Source organism: Ananas comosus, unplaced genomic scaffold (genome assembly GCF_001540865.1).
Source record: "Ananas comosus cultivar F153 unplaced genomic scaffold, ASM154086v1, whole genome shotgun sequence".
NCBI lineage: Eukaryota > Viridiplantae > Streptophyta > Magnoliopsida > Poales > Bromeliaceae > Ananas > Ananas comosus.
In genome coordinates this window covers 6,822-23,757 of record NW_017891171.1, presented here as the reverse complement: position 1 = coordinate 23,757, position 16,936 = coordinate 6,822, and the positions used below count along the sequence as shown (strand labels likewise).

General features: G+C 42.7%; 2 protein-coding genes across 3 annotated transcripts; one reads left to right on the top strand and one right to left on the bottom strand.

Annotated features, from left to right (window-relative positions):
• On the top strand, positions 1 to 2,233 carry LOC109704709. 2 transcript variants are annotated; one of them, XM_020225484.1, is made up of 7 exons: positions 1 to 73; positions 663 to 764; positions 892 to 1,223; positions 1,311 to 1,406; positions 1,506 to 1,553; positions 1,651 to 1,884; positions 1,985 to 2,233. In XM_020225484.1, the coding sequence occupies exons 3-7, from the start codon at positions 1,083 to 1,085 to the stop codon at positions 2,003 to 2,005; spliced, it is 540 nt and encodes a 179-aa protein (XP_020081073.1). In that variant the 5' UTR covers positions 1 to 73; positions 663 to 764; positions 892 to 1,082; the 3' UTR covers positions 2,006 to 2,233. The 2 variants fall into 2 exon arrangements, with proteins under 2 accessions (XP_020081073.1, XP_020081072.1); XM_020225483.1 differs by having other exon boundaries at positions 858 to 1,223.
• Positions 2,234 to 5,317: 3,084 nt separating this feature from the next.
• On the bottom strand, positions 5,318 to 16,674 carry LOC109704708 (the record flags this gene model as incomplete). The annotated part of the gene is made up of 4 exons (XM_020225482.1): positions 5,318 to 5,341; positions 15,045 to 15,347; positions 15,540 to 16,292; positions 16,372 to 16,674. Coding segments are annotated over 4 exons (1,383 nt in total), but the record flags the coding sequence as incomplete, so codon positions are not given.
• Positions 16,675 to 16,936: the final 262 nt, after the last annotated feature.

Sequence of the window (16,936 nt, the reverse complement as noted above, 5' to 3'; positions counted from 1 at the left end):
GGTTAATCGTTCAAAGCAAGTTACGTTGCATACTGCTGGATCGAAAAGCTTCGCTCGTATTCGTGAAGAGGAGGTGAGTGTCTTATGTCCTTTAACTTTTCTCTACTTGCTAATTTGCTTCATACTATGATGATGTAATGTAGTTAGACAATAGATGAACAATATTTTAGCTGGAAGGTATATTCACAACTTAGGTAACTCAATCATAACCTCATATATATCTCATGAATTTGTTGTTATTTTATTCAATATAATAGTTATAAGCCCTATAAAGATTCTGAACTTCTATTAATAATTGTTGATATAGAATAGTGCATTGCATCCAAGGATCAGAGAACCATATATAGAGAATATAGTATATAATTAAGTTTGACTAAGAACATCTTAGAATTACTAAATAAGTTTGAGAAATAGTTACAATGGATTAAAATTCAAAAGAGACAAAATTAGTGTGATACAAGACTATAGTTTGATATCTTCACGCATAAACTTGACAAATTATACACTAGACAACATTATGTATGAGTTTTACAGTAGCAGACTTCCAAACATTAGCTTAAAAAAATTAGTATGATAGAATTTTTTAAGAATCTCTTTTGTTATTGAATTCATTTATACTTGGTTTCACTTCAAAATATCAAGAGAATATGTATTGGTGACAGCGTAAAAATAAAAGAATTCTACCAACTAGAGCAGAACTTTTCAAAATCACCCATATTCACAAAGATGGAGCTCCAGTGAATGCTGAATGTGCGAGCAAAATTGTGAGGAGCAACTCTCTCTTGTACCTTTGCTTTCTTATATGTTAGCTGTGTGAAACTTGACTTTAGTTTTACTTGCTCTTATAATGATTATAGAGTGACATTGATAAGATAACAATGGATAATCCAGAGAAAGCAAAAAAGGCTCTTAAAGAAGGTGATTTATTTTTAGAAGTTTTTGGAAAAGAAAGGCATGGCCATGTTCGTGGCCTTGGTTTAGGCCCTTGTCCTACTGATATATGGAGTTCAATGCCTTCTCGTGCGACAAGTGTACGAATGGCATATGAAGCTAAGAGAAAAGCTGAAGAGGAAACATGAGGAATGCAAGAAAAAATGGCAGCTATGGAGCAGGAACAAATTGAACTAAAAGCAAAATTAGCTAAAATGGAAGCCAAGATGGATGCTTGGCAAAGGAGCCCAAATGATTTTCACCAATCTAATTCCATAAAGACTAGAGTACAGGTTTAATTCTACTAGTTCCTCATCTACTTTGGCTATGTAATTTTAATTTTTTTAATATTTTAATAGGTTTAATTGTTCAATCTGTAGAATGTTGCCAATGTAAACGAAGATGCTGCCAATGGACTTGAAAGAGATGCATGGTCCTCGTCGTCATCATCCACTCATGCAATTCCAACTCATAGGGTTTGTTTCTACATCATCCACACACACAATTTAGTACTTTTTACAATTTAATTTGTGATAAATACATATTCTAGTAAATAAATTCTCTTCAAATTGTAGATACATCATAAGAAAATGAGGATGCAACATAAAATATCTCAAAATGAAGTAAGTTGCCATTTTGAATCTTTTTAAAGCATTTTAACTTTTGTTTAACTCAATGTGTATTGAAATATCTTTCGTAATGCTTGAAAATGGTATATAGGGAGGAAAAGAAGTGACATTAATGTCTCTCGGAAAACCACATTGTCCTGTGGCACGAGGAATTCTATTTAGTAGAGATCCATCTACTATAGTTGGAGGAGAAAAACTAGGCCAGTATTGGGAGGTGTATATTGAGGTTGTCATAATGCCCAATGAGAGTCTGATTCGTAGTTTGCGAAACTTGAAGACAATTGGTGATGCTGCTCGAAAATCAATTGCTTGGCCCTCTTATCTTGTAAGTTTCATCTTTGTACATTTCTATTAAATTATTATTCTTTTTTATATAGATTATGGATCAAATGATTGAATGCAATCTGTTTCTCACATTGTCATAGGTTAAAGAAGATGGAAAGTGAAGAAATCATATGACTTTGAACATTTTGGAGATAGCTGCTTTGAAGCTATATGATCTGAATGTTATGCAAATCTTCCTTGTTTTTTTTTTTTTTGAGTTATGGATAGCTTGTTTGTTAATTTGTTTTTTTGGTGGTCATTCTGGTTGTATGACTCAAACTATTTGAGTTATGGATAGCTTGTTTGTTTGTTTTTTTGGTGGTCATTTTGGTTGTATAACTCAAACTATGAACTTAATTTTAAAGTATTTAGCTTATGGATTATGATGTATAATGCTTTATATTTAATGGAATTTGGTCGGCATATATAGCTGCTATGATCATATGTCAATCTGCTTGCATCAATGTGTAAAATTGATGAACTTTTATTAAATGACTTCTACATGCTAAAAGTAAAAATTGCAACATTTTTTACACTTTTATTGGTGAATAATTAAAAATTTATGGTGAATAAAATAAAAAAATTTATGATTTTTCAAACTGCCGAAAATTACTATTTGCTGGCACTTTAGAATGTCTGAAAAAATATTTCTATTGGTGATATTAGCTGCCACCAAATGAGCTTTTGATGGTAGCTAAGATTGCCGCGAAATATGTCACGCCCCGGGACCGGCGGAGGCCCTCCCGGTAGCGTGTCCAGACCCGCCATATGTCTACACATATAAGGCGTCTACAAAAAGCGGAAGAAAAGCGAGAAATAGAACAAGTAAAAGAAGTGAAATAACCGGCAACTAATGATATCAGAGCAAAAATAGTTCTAGCATCTACACCAAAGTAAGCAGATAAGGATAGACAATAAAGGAAATCATAAGTAGTACAATATCTGTCTCTAGTACAAAAATGGTGGTCTCTATACATATACGGGTACAACTCTCAACCTCTCACAAAAAGATAACACGAGAGGTAGACCACCTATCGAACGATCCCTCGGTAAGCACGCTAGCCCGAGGCGATACCCTTTCCGCGATCCCTGGCCTCTCCCTGAGTGGAAGGCTCTGAAAAACATCGAGAAAAAGAGGGCGTGAGAACNTTCTAGATTAACTAGTTTAGTTTATCCTAGATATAATAAAATAAAATGGAGCGCACCAGCTCTAGTGGCGCTTCAGCTGTTAGCAACCATTTTAAACAAGCAGGAGCCAATCGGCGCGTGCGCGGGCCGGAGATGAGCGCAGGTGTGCTTTAGTGCGGGAACTAGCTTAATCTGCTGGCGAAGTTAGGCACTAGGCTAGTGCTTAATTAGAGAACGCAGCTGAACTCCTTCTATTTAGTTAGAAGATCTACACGATCGTTGAAAACTTCTAGCTTTAGCTACCTAAATAATACCTCCTGAATTCTTTCTTTTTCCTAACTGCCGATCCCAAAAGAAAAAGGAAAAATGAATTAAAAAAAAAAAATAATTAAAATTATACAGTATACTGTATATAAATATTACTCTTTTGGGATTGCATTAGGATTAGCTTTAGGATAAGGCTAATCTAATAGGTAATTGGGTGTTCAACCAATACTATAATTGGCTTAAGGCTTAGGATTAAGATTAAGCTAAGTACACATTGTAAATGTGTATTCAGGAGTATAATAAATGATTACTAATCACTTATGTGGTACGTTGAAAATGTGTATTTATGGAGATTAAATGTTATTAACGTTTAATCAGGAAAATGATTATTTAATCATTTGAAATCATAAATTGATATAACATTAATATTAATTAGGTAGGCTATTTGAAGAAAATAGCAGAGGATTTATAGCTAGTACGTGCTAAAGAATACACACACTGGATTATCCAAGTTAAGACAGACCATCACTCTATACTACTCTAGAGGTAGAGGTAGTAGTAGCTTTGAGAAAAGCTACCGAGTTTGAGAAAACTAAGATGGGATTATCTTATTAATTAACAATTATTAATAAAGATAACCAAGGGTGTTAGGTGGTCACTGCGGATCGTCGTACATCACCGTTAGGTCAGTCTTCACTTATAGCCTGACTTGGAGATCCACGTCAATGGCATGTTATGTTAGGAAGATAGCGTATCAAGGTTGACTCACCTCCAGTACCTTATAAGCAGTTTGGGGTAGTGGGCAGTATACTGTTTAAACTAGTCTGTCTTTGAGAATACCAATGAGAACCTTTGTAGAAAGGTATGTGGTATAATGGGGCCGGCTCCTAAAGACTCGAAACGGCATGTTTATCGTATCTTGATTAATAGAGAGATGGCTCTCGCTATCTAGGGGATATTTGTGTGTGGGTAAGGACTATACTTGGCTGACGTCGGTTGTATATGATGATTCTGGGTACCGATCCTAGTCTCAAACAACGTATCAGTTTGATGTCATCGGAGTATAACTTACCGGCACCACAGCGTCCAGATTCCTAGTCAACATGGTGACGTTGTAGCTTGGTCAATGACTGTTTACTCATCTGTAGGTACATTGACAAGCATCAACCAGTGCGAGTCATGGGAACAAGAGGTTGTTGGTGGATGTACAGGCGAGGTCACAGGGGTGTGACTACTGAACTCTAAGCAGTAGGGTTTTCCCTTCGGCGTGTGTGTAGTTAGAATGGCCTAGTTAGTAGCAGGGTACTACTAGGAGGCTAACTCTCGTAAATACTTAATTAGTGGTTATTATACATAGAGTTTAAGAGTTGAGAACTCTTATGTATAATAGTAGAATAATTAAGTTTCTTGCTAAGTACCTGTGTAAATTGTACTTACCTTATTTTCCGGGTTAATATATTTATTATTTCTAATTCATGTTTTTATACAGGATATCTTTTATTTTACGCAGTCGGACTATCCGAAGTTCCCGTATGTTGATTGTTAGAGGGTGAACGTGATTTCGGTTAGTCGGTACATGGATTACGGGTAGAAGAGTTCTACTCAGAGTTCAAAGACGACTCAGTTACGGAATCAATCGCCCAGGCGGTGTAATAGGCACCTCCGTTGGAAGACGTGAAGTTATACAAATAGGAACTACATGAGAGACTAGAACACTACGGCGGCGAGTTACACGAACCTAAAGACTACTCTGGAACCGAGGAATCGATTACGATGCCGCGGTAATAATAGTGTCATATCACCGTCCCCTAGGAATGACCTTCCTTGGTGGGGTTCGAGTCACTGTTTAAAGAACTAGCTTTGTCGAAGGAACCGTCGAAGTCTACGTCGCTACATGAGGCGAAGGTAGACGTTAGCAGAGAACGAACCTTGAAAAGGTTTGATAACTGGGTGGTAACGTTTATTTGTCTATGGGTCTGTATCTGAAAGATAGCAGATATAGTCTGTATTTCAGGCTTAGGCGTATCGGTAATTAAGACTCAAGAGGAGGAGGTTTTTGGTTCCTGTATAGGAAACAAGAAGAGTTCATGAATTCCTATAAGAAATGGCGATGGGTTACAAGGACAGGACCCAAGCTAACTATAGCCGAGCACTGTGAGTGTCGGACACGATATAGTCCAGCTCATGTATCGTAGCGTATGTAATTCGAGGGATAACGACTTCGTATTCCCTAGGACGAGTACACTGAAGAGAGAAGTCTACAGAATCCTCTGTATCAGAATCTCTCCACTTAAGGTACAGAATCTCCATGGTATGGAGAAAACCTTAAGAGGTACAACTTGGAAAAGTCGTGAAGTAGATACATGTATCGAACGCTATTTGGTTCGTTGAAGAATCCAGATAGGGATATCTGGAAATAGGGATCCTATATTCTACGAAGAGGTTCCAGAAAGTATCTTTTGAGAAATCTATTGGTATTGAACTGGCTACAATCGTATCCTTACAGTAAGGGTTAGTCCTCATACAGTAGGTGCATGTCATGCTCCTTTCATTGTCGTGAGGGTGATTAGAAAAATATATGTGTGCCGAGAAGGAGTAAAGACTACTTTAACTTGCTAAGTTAACGTAGTAACTTTGCTCACAAGGTTGAGGCTCTTCGAACGAAGTTAGGTATTTACCTAGCAACTTCGAACGTGTGGAATACTGAGAGTAGAAACCTTCACTTTGGGTTTTCGACGAGGTATATCTATAGAAGAAGTTCTATAGGTAAATCCTTCCGTCAAAAGTGTAGGTAAACGGTCTAGAGTATCAGTATCACACGTCGTTATCGTTCGTCTCAAGACTATCTGAATTCGTATCGATGCCCACTTTTCTATAGGACTATCAGTTACGGAAGCGCAACTGATATTGGAAAACGATGATCGGATCGAAATATCCAGAGATGGAAAGGTAGTCTTGGTTAGAAAGAGAATTTCTAGGTAAATGTAGGTTATCCATGTTATGGGAGGCCACCTAGTTGGTTTCAGGTATGAACTAACCTCATGTAACTCAGGTAAAGCCTGAAGTATCGAAGGTTGGTAAATAGCCTCAGCTACAGACTGTAGCGGAGCGATATTCAGAATCCTAGTAGAGATACCAGGAACAGAGGGTAATCCTTGTAAAGGAGGTAGAGGAGATATTTATTAGGGTACATAGATAGTCCTCCTGCCCTCTGGGATGATCTGAACGCTCCACCGCCACATTGAAGTTCACAGTGTCTCAATAGTCCCTCCCGAGAACCTTATAAACTAAGATTTCTCTGAAAGAGGAGATCAAGATAAAAAGAGGGTGACGGAGGTCGGTTTTATTTAAGTGAAAGTTCTTTCTTCCGTATTGCCGAGTGTTAGTGTAATAGCGGAAGACCCTCTATTTTTATCATAGGTTCACTAAGAAACCCTATGGGTTACTTAGATGGGAACTGACTAGACGAAAGGTTGAACAGGCAGAAATTAAAGAATTATATTCGACCTGTAGGGGTTCAAAATTATACTCATTTTGAACCGAAGGATGGTACGGTGTATAGTATACCACACCAGTCTTGTCTAAACCTTCCGTGAGACAAATCTTATATTTATCGGCATTCTTCACGCACTGGGGTTTTGCTATATCCATTTAGACATTTCGAGTAGTACCTAGCTTGGTATAGATTATTTCAAGCTAAAGAGGCAAGTCTGTGGGGTAAGTTAAGACCACAAGGTCCTCCTCAGGTAACTCTCTGTTATGGTAATAGGAACTCTATCCAATCTTTTAGGCATGATTCCATAAGGGGAGGAGCTAGACTAGCTTCTCGGAATTAACCAAAAGGGTAAACGAAAAGATGAAGAACAGATTTGAGAAATTTGAAAAGTTCCCGAAGTCTGAACACAAATTAATTCATGTGCATGGGTATGGCACTTATTAGTAGTCATTTCCATTACTTCATCTCTATCGGTGGGGTTCGTCTGTGTAGCTTACCAGGTGTATGTAGTCATACATAATCCCGCTCATGAAGTCATCGAGAGAGAGGAACAGGTTGTTTTCCTCTGAATCAGTAAAAAGGAACTTCTGTACTAAGTGTTCGACCCATACCAAGTCTCCCATTCCTGGGATTCTGTGGTAAGAATCGGTTGAACAATTAGGATAGAAGAGGTTACACTGGTTCAGATTCTACGGTGTTTATGCAAAATAAATGGAGGAGAGAACCAGAAAACTTTGGTTACTATAAGAGTAAGTACGGTAATAGTTAACATAATTGTGATTGTAGGTATACATTCACTATCTCTAACAGTTAATTTCTTGGTATTGGCTAATTTAATAAAGAGTTTATTTAACTTGTTTGCAAACTAAGTTTTTATTTGAATATTGGTAGGTAATGGTTTACACTTTATCTTTATTCCAAAGATCAGCGTGATCCTTGTATTTCTGTTAGAGATTCAAGATTTTGATGAGGACAGCCATCTGTATTTCCTATTCAGGGGTGCCGTTGTCGTCGTTGAGAAAGAGGCAAAGGTTGCGCATCCCATTCGAGAGGTAGGAATTCAGAAGATGAAACAAAATCGGGAACGTAACTTTATGTATTTACGCTCCACGTAGGTCTCAGTTACTGGGTACACTTTCATCTTGTTTGGCTATTCAATCATCAAAGTTACTGTACTTAGAGTCTGTAGAATCGGGACGTGTCAACGAAGCTGTGGAGCATCGCTCGACAAGCTGAAAGAAGTAGTATGTTGAGGAACTCTACTTCATCTTATAATCGTCGTGAGAGATACACGAGTTCGACCGCAACGTTGAGTAACGAGTATCTGCGTTTGTACATCGTAAAATGGAAGTATAGCAGTAGTCAGGTAAATAAAGAACGTCGACAAACAACTCGGCAGCTTAAAAGCCCGTGGCGACCATGCTGCGGGGCTGAAGGGTCCCCCAGTGGGTAGGATCCTGATGAGGGCAGGGTCGTGCGAATTGAGAGTATTGGAGAATCCAGAACGGTGGTGGGTTTTACGAATTCGGCCCAATTCTCAAATCAGGATAATATAAAGTATATATCCTGATAGACCCCAGAGTGTTAGAGGGGAGGAAATTCGGGACTGCAGGAGCAGTCCGAGTCTGAGTGTTCATGGTCCGCTACACTCTGAGTAGAGCGATCGGGCAGTAGATCTAGGACCGAGTCGGCTCTGAGTAGAGTGTGAAGGCCGACCATTAACCGAGACTATGGTAGACGCTGCGGGGCTGAAGGGTCCCCCAGTGGGTAGGATCCTGATGAGGGCAGGATCGTGCGAATTGAGAGAATTGGAGAACCCAGAACGGTGGTGGGTTTTACGAATTCGGCCCAATTCTCAAATCGGGATAATATAGAGTATATATCCTGATAGACCCCAGAGTGTCTAGCTGGGAGGCACAGGTTGTGTATCTGATCAAGGAGTTTTAACTCTTGTCTGAGTGTTCATGGAGTCCGTTAGCCACTTTGAGCTAGGTCGATTCGTTCATTGTAGTTCATAAAACTGTTGACCGAGTCTGCGTCTGTAGTAGACGTCTTCGAATTCTACGATTCATTAACACATGAATTAGTATTAGGTAGACTACTCGCAGGGGTTTAGGTTTCCCCCGGTGGGTGATTGGATCCGCTTAGAGGTGTGAGGGGCTCGGCTCTTTTGCCTTTGAGATGAATTTTCGGAGATCACCCATAACGGTGGTGGGTTTTACGAATGTGTGGTGGAGTAGGATTGTCTAATCACGGTTACTCTTTTGTTTATATCACTTGTTGAGAACAAGTTATGAAGTGTTCGTTTAACGTTCGATTAGGCACCGGAGGTATTGTGTATCCGGTGTAGGAGTGTTTAAGACTCTTGTTAGAGCACCAGTTCACTCTGGGTGTCAGTTAGCCACTTTAATTCATTTCAATTCGTTAGGATTAGTAGTGTCATAAGAACCGTTCACCCAATCTACGTCGGTAAAAGACATCTTCCAATTCTAAGATTAATCAACACATGAATTAGTATTAGGTAAACTAATCCCAGAAATTTAGATTTACCACGGAGGGTGATTAAAACCGCTTAGAGGTGTGAGGGGCTCGCCTCTTTTGCCTTTGAAATGAATTTTCAAAGATCACCCATAACGCCAGGGTAGACAAATGTGTGGTGGAGTAGGATTGTCTAAGAACCGTTACTCGTTTGTTTATTCACTTGTTGAGAACAAGTTATGAAGAGTTCGTTTAACGTTAGATTAGGAACCGGAGGTATTCTATATCCGGAGTAGGACTGTCTAAGAACCGAAATAGAGCACCAATTCACTCTGGGTGGCAAGTAGCACGTTATTCTTACAATAACTTAGGAGTAGGACTGTCTTTATTAATGATCTAAAACGAAACACGAGGTGATCTTTGGTGTTTTCAAGAAAATTTTTAATTGTGTTATTTTCTTCCGCTGCGTACACATGATTTTCTTACAAGGGAAACAGACATAGGAGAGAATCCAACGATTCCGGCGTGTACCCCCCACATTTGAAGGTATTAGAAGGCGAACTCGATACTTTCCACACTTTAACGATCGCCGGATTTGCTTCCTACAACCCAAAATAGTGCCAAATTAGGCCCATTATACATGAACTATACTTAGACATTTCGTTTTGACGAACGGAGTTGTCCAACGCGTCAAGGACACCCCCAATTAGGTTTCTACGGAGCCAATTCGTCTCCGAAAAATTCTAGGGCAAAAGCCCCAAATTTCAGCCCTAGTAATGCTATCTAGGGTTTCCTCTTAGATTGATCTCTCTCCTAAGCAAACGATAGCTTAGAATCATCTAAGAGGTTCTCTAATAAGGTTTCCAAGATTTTGGAACCATCCCTTGGGCTTCTAAGGTGAACCCTAACAATCCACCATGTGAGCACTTGAGCTCACATGGGGTCCATGGAGTCCAAAGCTTGTAGTAGATTTCCAAGACTAAAAGCAACTCAAAACTCCAAATCTTAGGGATCAAAACCAAACCCTAGACTCATTTTTACCAAAACCTCACCTTAGCCCAAAGCCCTTCAAAGTCTTTCTTGTAGGAGAGCTTGTAGAACCCACCAAAGCCTCCAAAGTCCACTCCCCAAGCTTCTTCTTTTTCTTCTCCAAGCTCTAGAGCTTGGGTTCTAGAGAGAGAAAGAGAGGGATGAGAGTGTGAAGGTGGAAATGGCTGTGGGAGAGAGAGGGTTGGGTGTATAATGTGTTGTAACATTTGCAACTAGCCCTCCCACTTTGAATCCAGTGCACTGCCCAAACTGGGAAATTTTCGCAGTGAGGGACCGGTTTCCTCGACCTGGGACCGATCCCCGAGAGCTTCTCCCGCGGTCAGCGCAGTCTGCGCGCGATGCAACCGGTCTCCCCCAATGGAACCGGTCTCAGGGGACTGGTCTCTCCCCGTAGGGACCGGTTCCCGAGAGCTGGTTTTTCGGGACTTAGTTGATTTTTCGGCCTGTTCGGATTCTGCGCGTACGGGGACCGGTCTCTCCTTAAGGGACCGGTCCCCGAGAGTCCAAATTCTGGGGCTTCCCCAAAATTGCAGTTTCACTCTCTCGGGTCCTTTTTCACTACATATATGGGCTCTAATGCACTTAGGGCCCACTCCAACTCGTTCAACTCCGCGTTCCGCTCGTTTCGACGGAACTCGTCACAATTTACGAGGAATGTGATATGTTACATTCCACCCCATAAAATTAGTTTCGTCCGCGAAACTACTTACTCGGAATCGAAATCCATACCTCAACTCAACTCGTTGAACAGATAAGGATGACGCTCTCGCATTACGCTTTCAAGTTCTCAAGTTTCTTCCCGATCGCCGTGTTCACTCCAATGAACTTCAACATACGGAATTTTCTGGTTCTGTAGTTTCCTCACTTCTCGATCTGCGATGTATGCCGGGAGCTCCTCATATGTTATATCCTCTTGAAGCTCCGTTGGTATATACGCGAGAACATGTTCGGGGTCGTAAACATACTTGCGGAGTTGGGATACGTGAAATACATCGTGTACTCCTGCAAGCCTCGGCGGCAAAGCTAACTTGTAAGCCACCGCGCCGACCCGTTCCAAAATCTCGAAGGGTCCGATGTAACGGGGACTTAACTTCCCGCGAACACCGAATCGTTTAACTCTTCGCATCGGCGATACTTTTAGAAATACACGGTCTCCAACCACGAACTCGATATCCTTTCGCCGCCTGTCGGCATAACTTTTGTGCTTTGATTGCGCCGTTGCTAACCTCTGTTGGGCAAGGCGAACTTTCTCCTCGGCCTCTCGCACAACATCCGGGCCAAGAACAACTTTCTCGCCCACTTCGCTTCAATGTATAGGCGAGCGACACTTCCTACCATAAGGGGCTTCAAATGGCGCCATCGCAATACTTTCTTGATGGCTATTGTTATATGCGAATTCCGCCATCGGCAAGTGATCGTGCCATCCGCCCTTATAGTCAAGCGCGCACGCTCGAATCATATCCTCAAGTATTTATTAGGGCTGGCAAATGAGGGAGCCGGCTCGTGTTCGACTCGCGTTCGGCTCGATATTCAGCTCGCTCGAGATCGACTTGAATTAATTTCAAGTCGAGCTTGAGCCTAAACTTAGGCTCGAAATTAATTTCAAGCCAAGCTTGAGTATTACCGGGCTCGCTCGAATTAAGCTCGAAAAGCTCGAAATATATATGTATGTATATATATATAGAAAAAGTCTACTATATTATTAATAATACCAACCACTTGCTATTAGGTCTTCGGCCCTTGGATGAAGGGATGTGCTGTTAGGATGATAGTAATTAAACTGTTTTTCTTTTATCATCACATAATAACTATCTAAGGGCCGAAAACCTAATAGCAAGTAGTTGATACTATTAATAATATTGTAACCTAATTCTATATATATATATATATATGCTAGGGCTACTATATTCTTATGAATATAAATCCCTTTATACTTATAAATTTTTCGCCGTTGGATGTGCAATTAGGATAATAGTGGTCCCCTAGGATTGAGTGGGTGGTTGGTTGAATAGTACGATTTACGGATGGAAATGGTCAAAAGTATAGATCTAACGATAAAAAACTTATGAATATAAAAGGGTCTGTAGTAATAGAGTATAGTAGCTGAACTCTCTCTATATATAATTATATATAATATATTTTTTAATTATATAAATTTATATTATGTATTTTAATTATATGTATATAGAATTTATATTATTGGGCCCATAAAACCAAACCAGTAAAATCCTATTTTAATTGCTCTCTCTTTCTCTTTTTCACTCACTCATATAGTTGTTTTTCCTAATTTTTTTAATATTATAATATCGTATTTCATGCATTCATTTTGTATGTTGAGCTATTAGACATTTTTTGTATCAAATTTTAGATAATATTTTATAAAAATTAAACTATAGATTGTACAATGTTAAGAATTTCAAGCAACTCGTTTAGAGCTCGAGCTCGCTCGACTCGAAATTAGGCTCGCTTGAGCTCAGCTCGAATTAATTTCAAGCCGAGCTTGAGCCTAAATTTAGGCTCGAAATTAATTTCAAGCCAAGCTTGAGCTGATGTAAGCTTGCTCGAGCTCAGCTCGTTTCCACCCCTAGATTTGTATAGTCCTCTCCGACTGACCGTCACTTTGAGGATGAAATGCCGTACTAAAATTGAACCGTGTGCCCAGAGCATCCTGCAGGCTCTTCCAGAAATGAGACACGAACCTAGGGTCTCGATCCGATGCAATAGATGCCGGAACCCCATGCAGTCTCACGACCTCGTCGAGATATACTTGAGCTAACTTGTCTCCCGACCAAGTAGTGTGGATCGGCAGAAAGTGTGCCGATTTTGTCAATCGGTCCACAACTACCCAAATGGCGGCATGTCCACCTTGTGATCTAGGTAGACCCGTCACAAAATCCATCGCTATGTTTTCCCACTTCCAAACGGGTATAGGTAGACTTTGTAATTTTTCCGCCGGAAATCGACGTTCCGCCTTGACTTGTTGGCACGTGAGGTATTGTGCCACGAATTCTTCTGTATCCTTTTTCATGCCCAGCCACCAATAATGCAACTTTAAGTCTTGGTACATTTTAGTGCCGCGCGGGTGAAAGCTATAGGGAGATTGGTGTGCTTCTTGCATAATTGCCCTCCGAAGGTCATCGTTCTTGGGCACACACCAACGACTCCGAAATAGTAGTGCACCGTCGGTCCCAATGCAAAACTCATCGGCACTACCGTTCTCAACTTTGCCCCGCACCTTTTGGAGAAATTCATCGGAAGCTTGCAATCCTCTTATCTTCTCCAACAAGGTCGGTTGCACTATCAACGTGGCTAATGTTGCCGGTACACTCGGCGCCACCACCTCCAAACCAAATCGCTGCATCTCTTTTTGCAAGGCCGGTTGAGGTGTAATTGCCATTGCCAAACTTTCCGCCGATTTTCTACTTAAAGCATCGGCCACGACATTTGCTTACCCGGGGTGGTAGAGGATCGTAACGTCATAGTCTTTGAGCAACTCTAACCACCGCCGCTATCGCATATTCAACTCCTTCTGGGTGAACAAGTATTTCAAACTTTTGTGATCGGTGTAGATCTCACAATGCTCACCATATAAGTAATGCCTCCATAGTTTTAGTGCGAAAATAACCGCCGCTAACTCGAGATCATGTGTCGGATAGTTCTTCTCATAGGTCTTTAATTGGCGCGAAGCATATGCTATGACCCGGCCATTTTGCATCAAGACACACCCGAGTCCAGTGTAGGAAGCATCACTATATACTACATAACTCTCCCCCGGCGTCGGCAATGCAAGCACCGGAGTAGATGTCAACCTTTCCTTTAGCCCCTCGAAGCTTCACTCACAATCGGGGCTCCAAATACTTCACCTCTTTGTGCGTAAGGCGCGTTAGTGGAGTTGTTATCTTGGCAAACCCCTCCATGAACCGCCGGTAGTAGCCCGCAAGTCCAAGGAAGCTATGAATTTCCGCCACACTTGTCGGGCGAGGCCAATATTTAATCGCCTCAACTTTCTTTGGGTCCACCGAGATGCCATCACCGGATATAACGTGACCCAAGAAAGTAACATCCGAAAGCCAAAACTCACACTTCTTGAGTTTCGCGTAAAGTTTCTCTTTTCAGAGTATATCCAACACTAGCCTTAAATGCACCTCGTGTTCTTCTTCTATCTGAGAATACACCAATACGTCGTCAATGAAGACCACGACACACCGGTCCAATAGCAGACGGAAGACTCGGTTCATTAAATCCATGAAAGCCGCTCGGGCATTTGTAAGCCCGAATGGCATTACCGTGAACTCATAGTGGCCATACCGTGTACAGTACGCCGTTTTATACACATCTTTGGGCCGTATCCTCAATTGATGATACCCCGACTGCAAATCAATCTTAGAATATACCCTTGACCCTTGCAATTGATCGAATAAATCGTCAATCCTCGGCAACGGGTATTTATTCTTAATCGTCACCTTGTTCAACTCGCGATAATCAACGCAGGGTCGAAGTGTGCTATCCTTCTTCTTTACAAATAGTACCGGAGCTCCCCACGGAGACACGCTCAGCCTCACGAAGCCTGTATCGAGCAAGTCTTGCAACTGGGCCTTTAACTCTTTTAGTTCTACCGGTGCCATTCTATACGGAGCCTTCGAAATTGGTGCCGCCCTGGGAATCAAGTCAATGACAAACTCGACTTTTCGATCCGGTGGCAATCCCGGTAACTCCGCCGGTACGTCTGGATACTCGCATACCACCCGAATATTTTCCAATTCCGGGTACTCCCTTTGAGGGTCCACGATGGTCGCCAAATAGGCTTTGCAACCACCCTTGATCATTTTCTTTGCCCTCACTGACGATATGGTCGCTGCGAAATGGGCACCATTACACGCCTTATAAACCATCTCCTCTTGGTTAGGCTCACGAAACGTGATCACCTTCCTTTCGCAATCCATAACCGCGTAATACTTGGAAAGCCAATTGGTACCCAAGATTACGTCAAATCCCCACAATTGCTTCAACACTAATAGGTTGATCGGCATGATCCAATCGCCAATCTGTACCGGACAGTCTAAACACTGGTCATGCACATGAAACGTAAGTCCAGGTGCTGTCACCATCCAATATTCCTCATAGTGCGTGACCTTTATGTCATGAGCTAGTGCAAATGATGCTGTTATAAATGATTGCGATGCACCAGTGTCGAATATGGCTCTAGCTCTAGTGCCTCTGATAAGAATAATACCTACCACGACGTCGTCGGGAACGGTAATAAGCTGCTTCTCCACTTGAGTGGCAAAAACCCGCCCATTAGGTGCTCGAGAAGTCTCCAACAGACGAGACGCTGATGATCGTCCAGCCGACACTGCGGGTGGCAATCCCGCCAATTGTCGCGGAGTGTACTGGACTGAAGCTGATGACGGAGCTGGTGACGCGCCGCTAGGGCACTCTCGGCTCATATGCCCTGGTTGGCTGCATCGAAAACATCGCCCCTCCCGTTGCGGGCAAGCAGCAGCCCGATGATCTCCGCCGCAACTCACACACGGATAGGTGGAATGGCTCTGAGTCTGACTCCTTCCACCACGCCAATGTGATCGCTGGCGCCGCGGGGGTCGCTTGGAACTCGACTGTCCCGCTGACCCACCAGCAGGTCGCTTCTTGGTCTTCTCTCTTTTCCGGTCTCGCTCGAAAGCCTCGCGCTCATCTCGCACAATGGCGTTGCCGCCCTCGACCCAGAGCGCGCGATCGAGAACCTCCTCATAAGTCTTCAGCCGGAGCGCATGGACGATCTTAAAGATCTCCGGCCGCAACCCGCGCTCGAACGTCTCCGCCCGGTCCCTATCGCCGTGGACCAAGCTCAGCACGCAGTTGATGAGGTGCGTGAACTCTCGCTCGTACTCCCGCACCGACCGGTTTCCTTGCCTTAACTTGCGAAAATCCTCCTTGATTTTCTGCCGGTCGCTATCGGGAAAGTACTCCAACAGTAGCATCTCCCGGAATGCCTCCCAAGTGACGGAAGCGGAGTCCAAGGAGTGATTCTTCTTGGCTTGAGTCCACCATAGTCGCGCCTTCTAGGTGAACCTTGTCCTTGTCGAGGGTGTAGATATCCTCGAACAACGCCTCCATCGCGGCTAGCCATGACTCCACCAGCCACGGATCCTTGACGTCACCATCGAAGGTCGGAGGGTTGAACCTCTTGAAGGCCGTCAAAGCCGCTAACGATCGCTCCCTCTCGGCCCCAAGTTCATCGGGGGTAGGAATCGATGAACCCGATGCCGCCGGAGAAACAATCGTCACCGGCGCCGCCGCTACCGCCGGCGTAGGTGCTACAGGCACAGCAGGTGCGGGCGGATCCCTAGGTACAGATGCTGCCGCCGCCGCCGCCTGTCGAGCCATCATCTCGTGGAGCTGTCCAATCTGCTCCCCTTGCTGTCGCACAGCCCCAGCCAAAGCCGCTACTTGGGCTCGCAACTCGCGTACTTCGTCCGACCCCGACTGCCCGGGCTCCTCCCGAGGCTCCGCCGATGTGGACCGCGTGACTCGCCTTGGTGGTGCCATCACGTCCTGAAATGTAATGCACACACATTAGTACTCGAGACACGTGACTCTTACACGTTCCAAATAACTACCCAATTAAGCGAAAGCA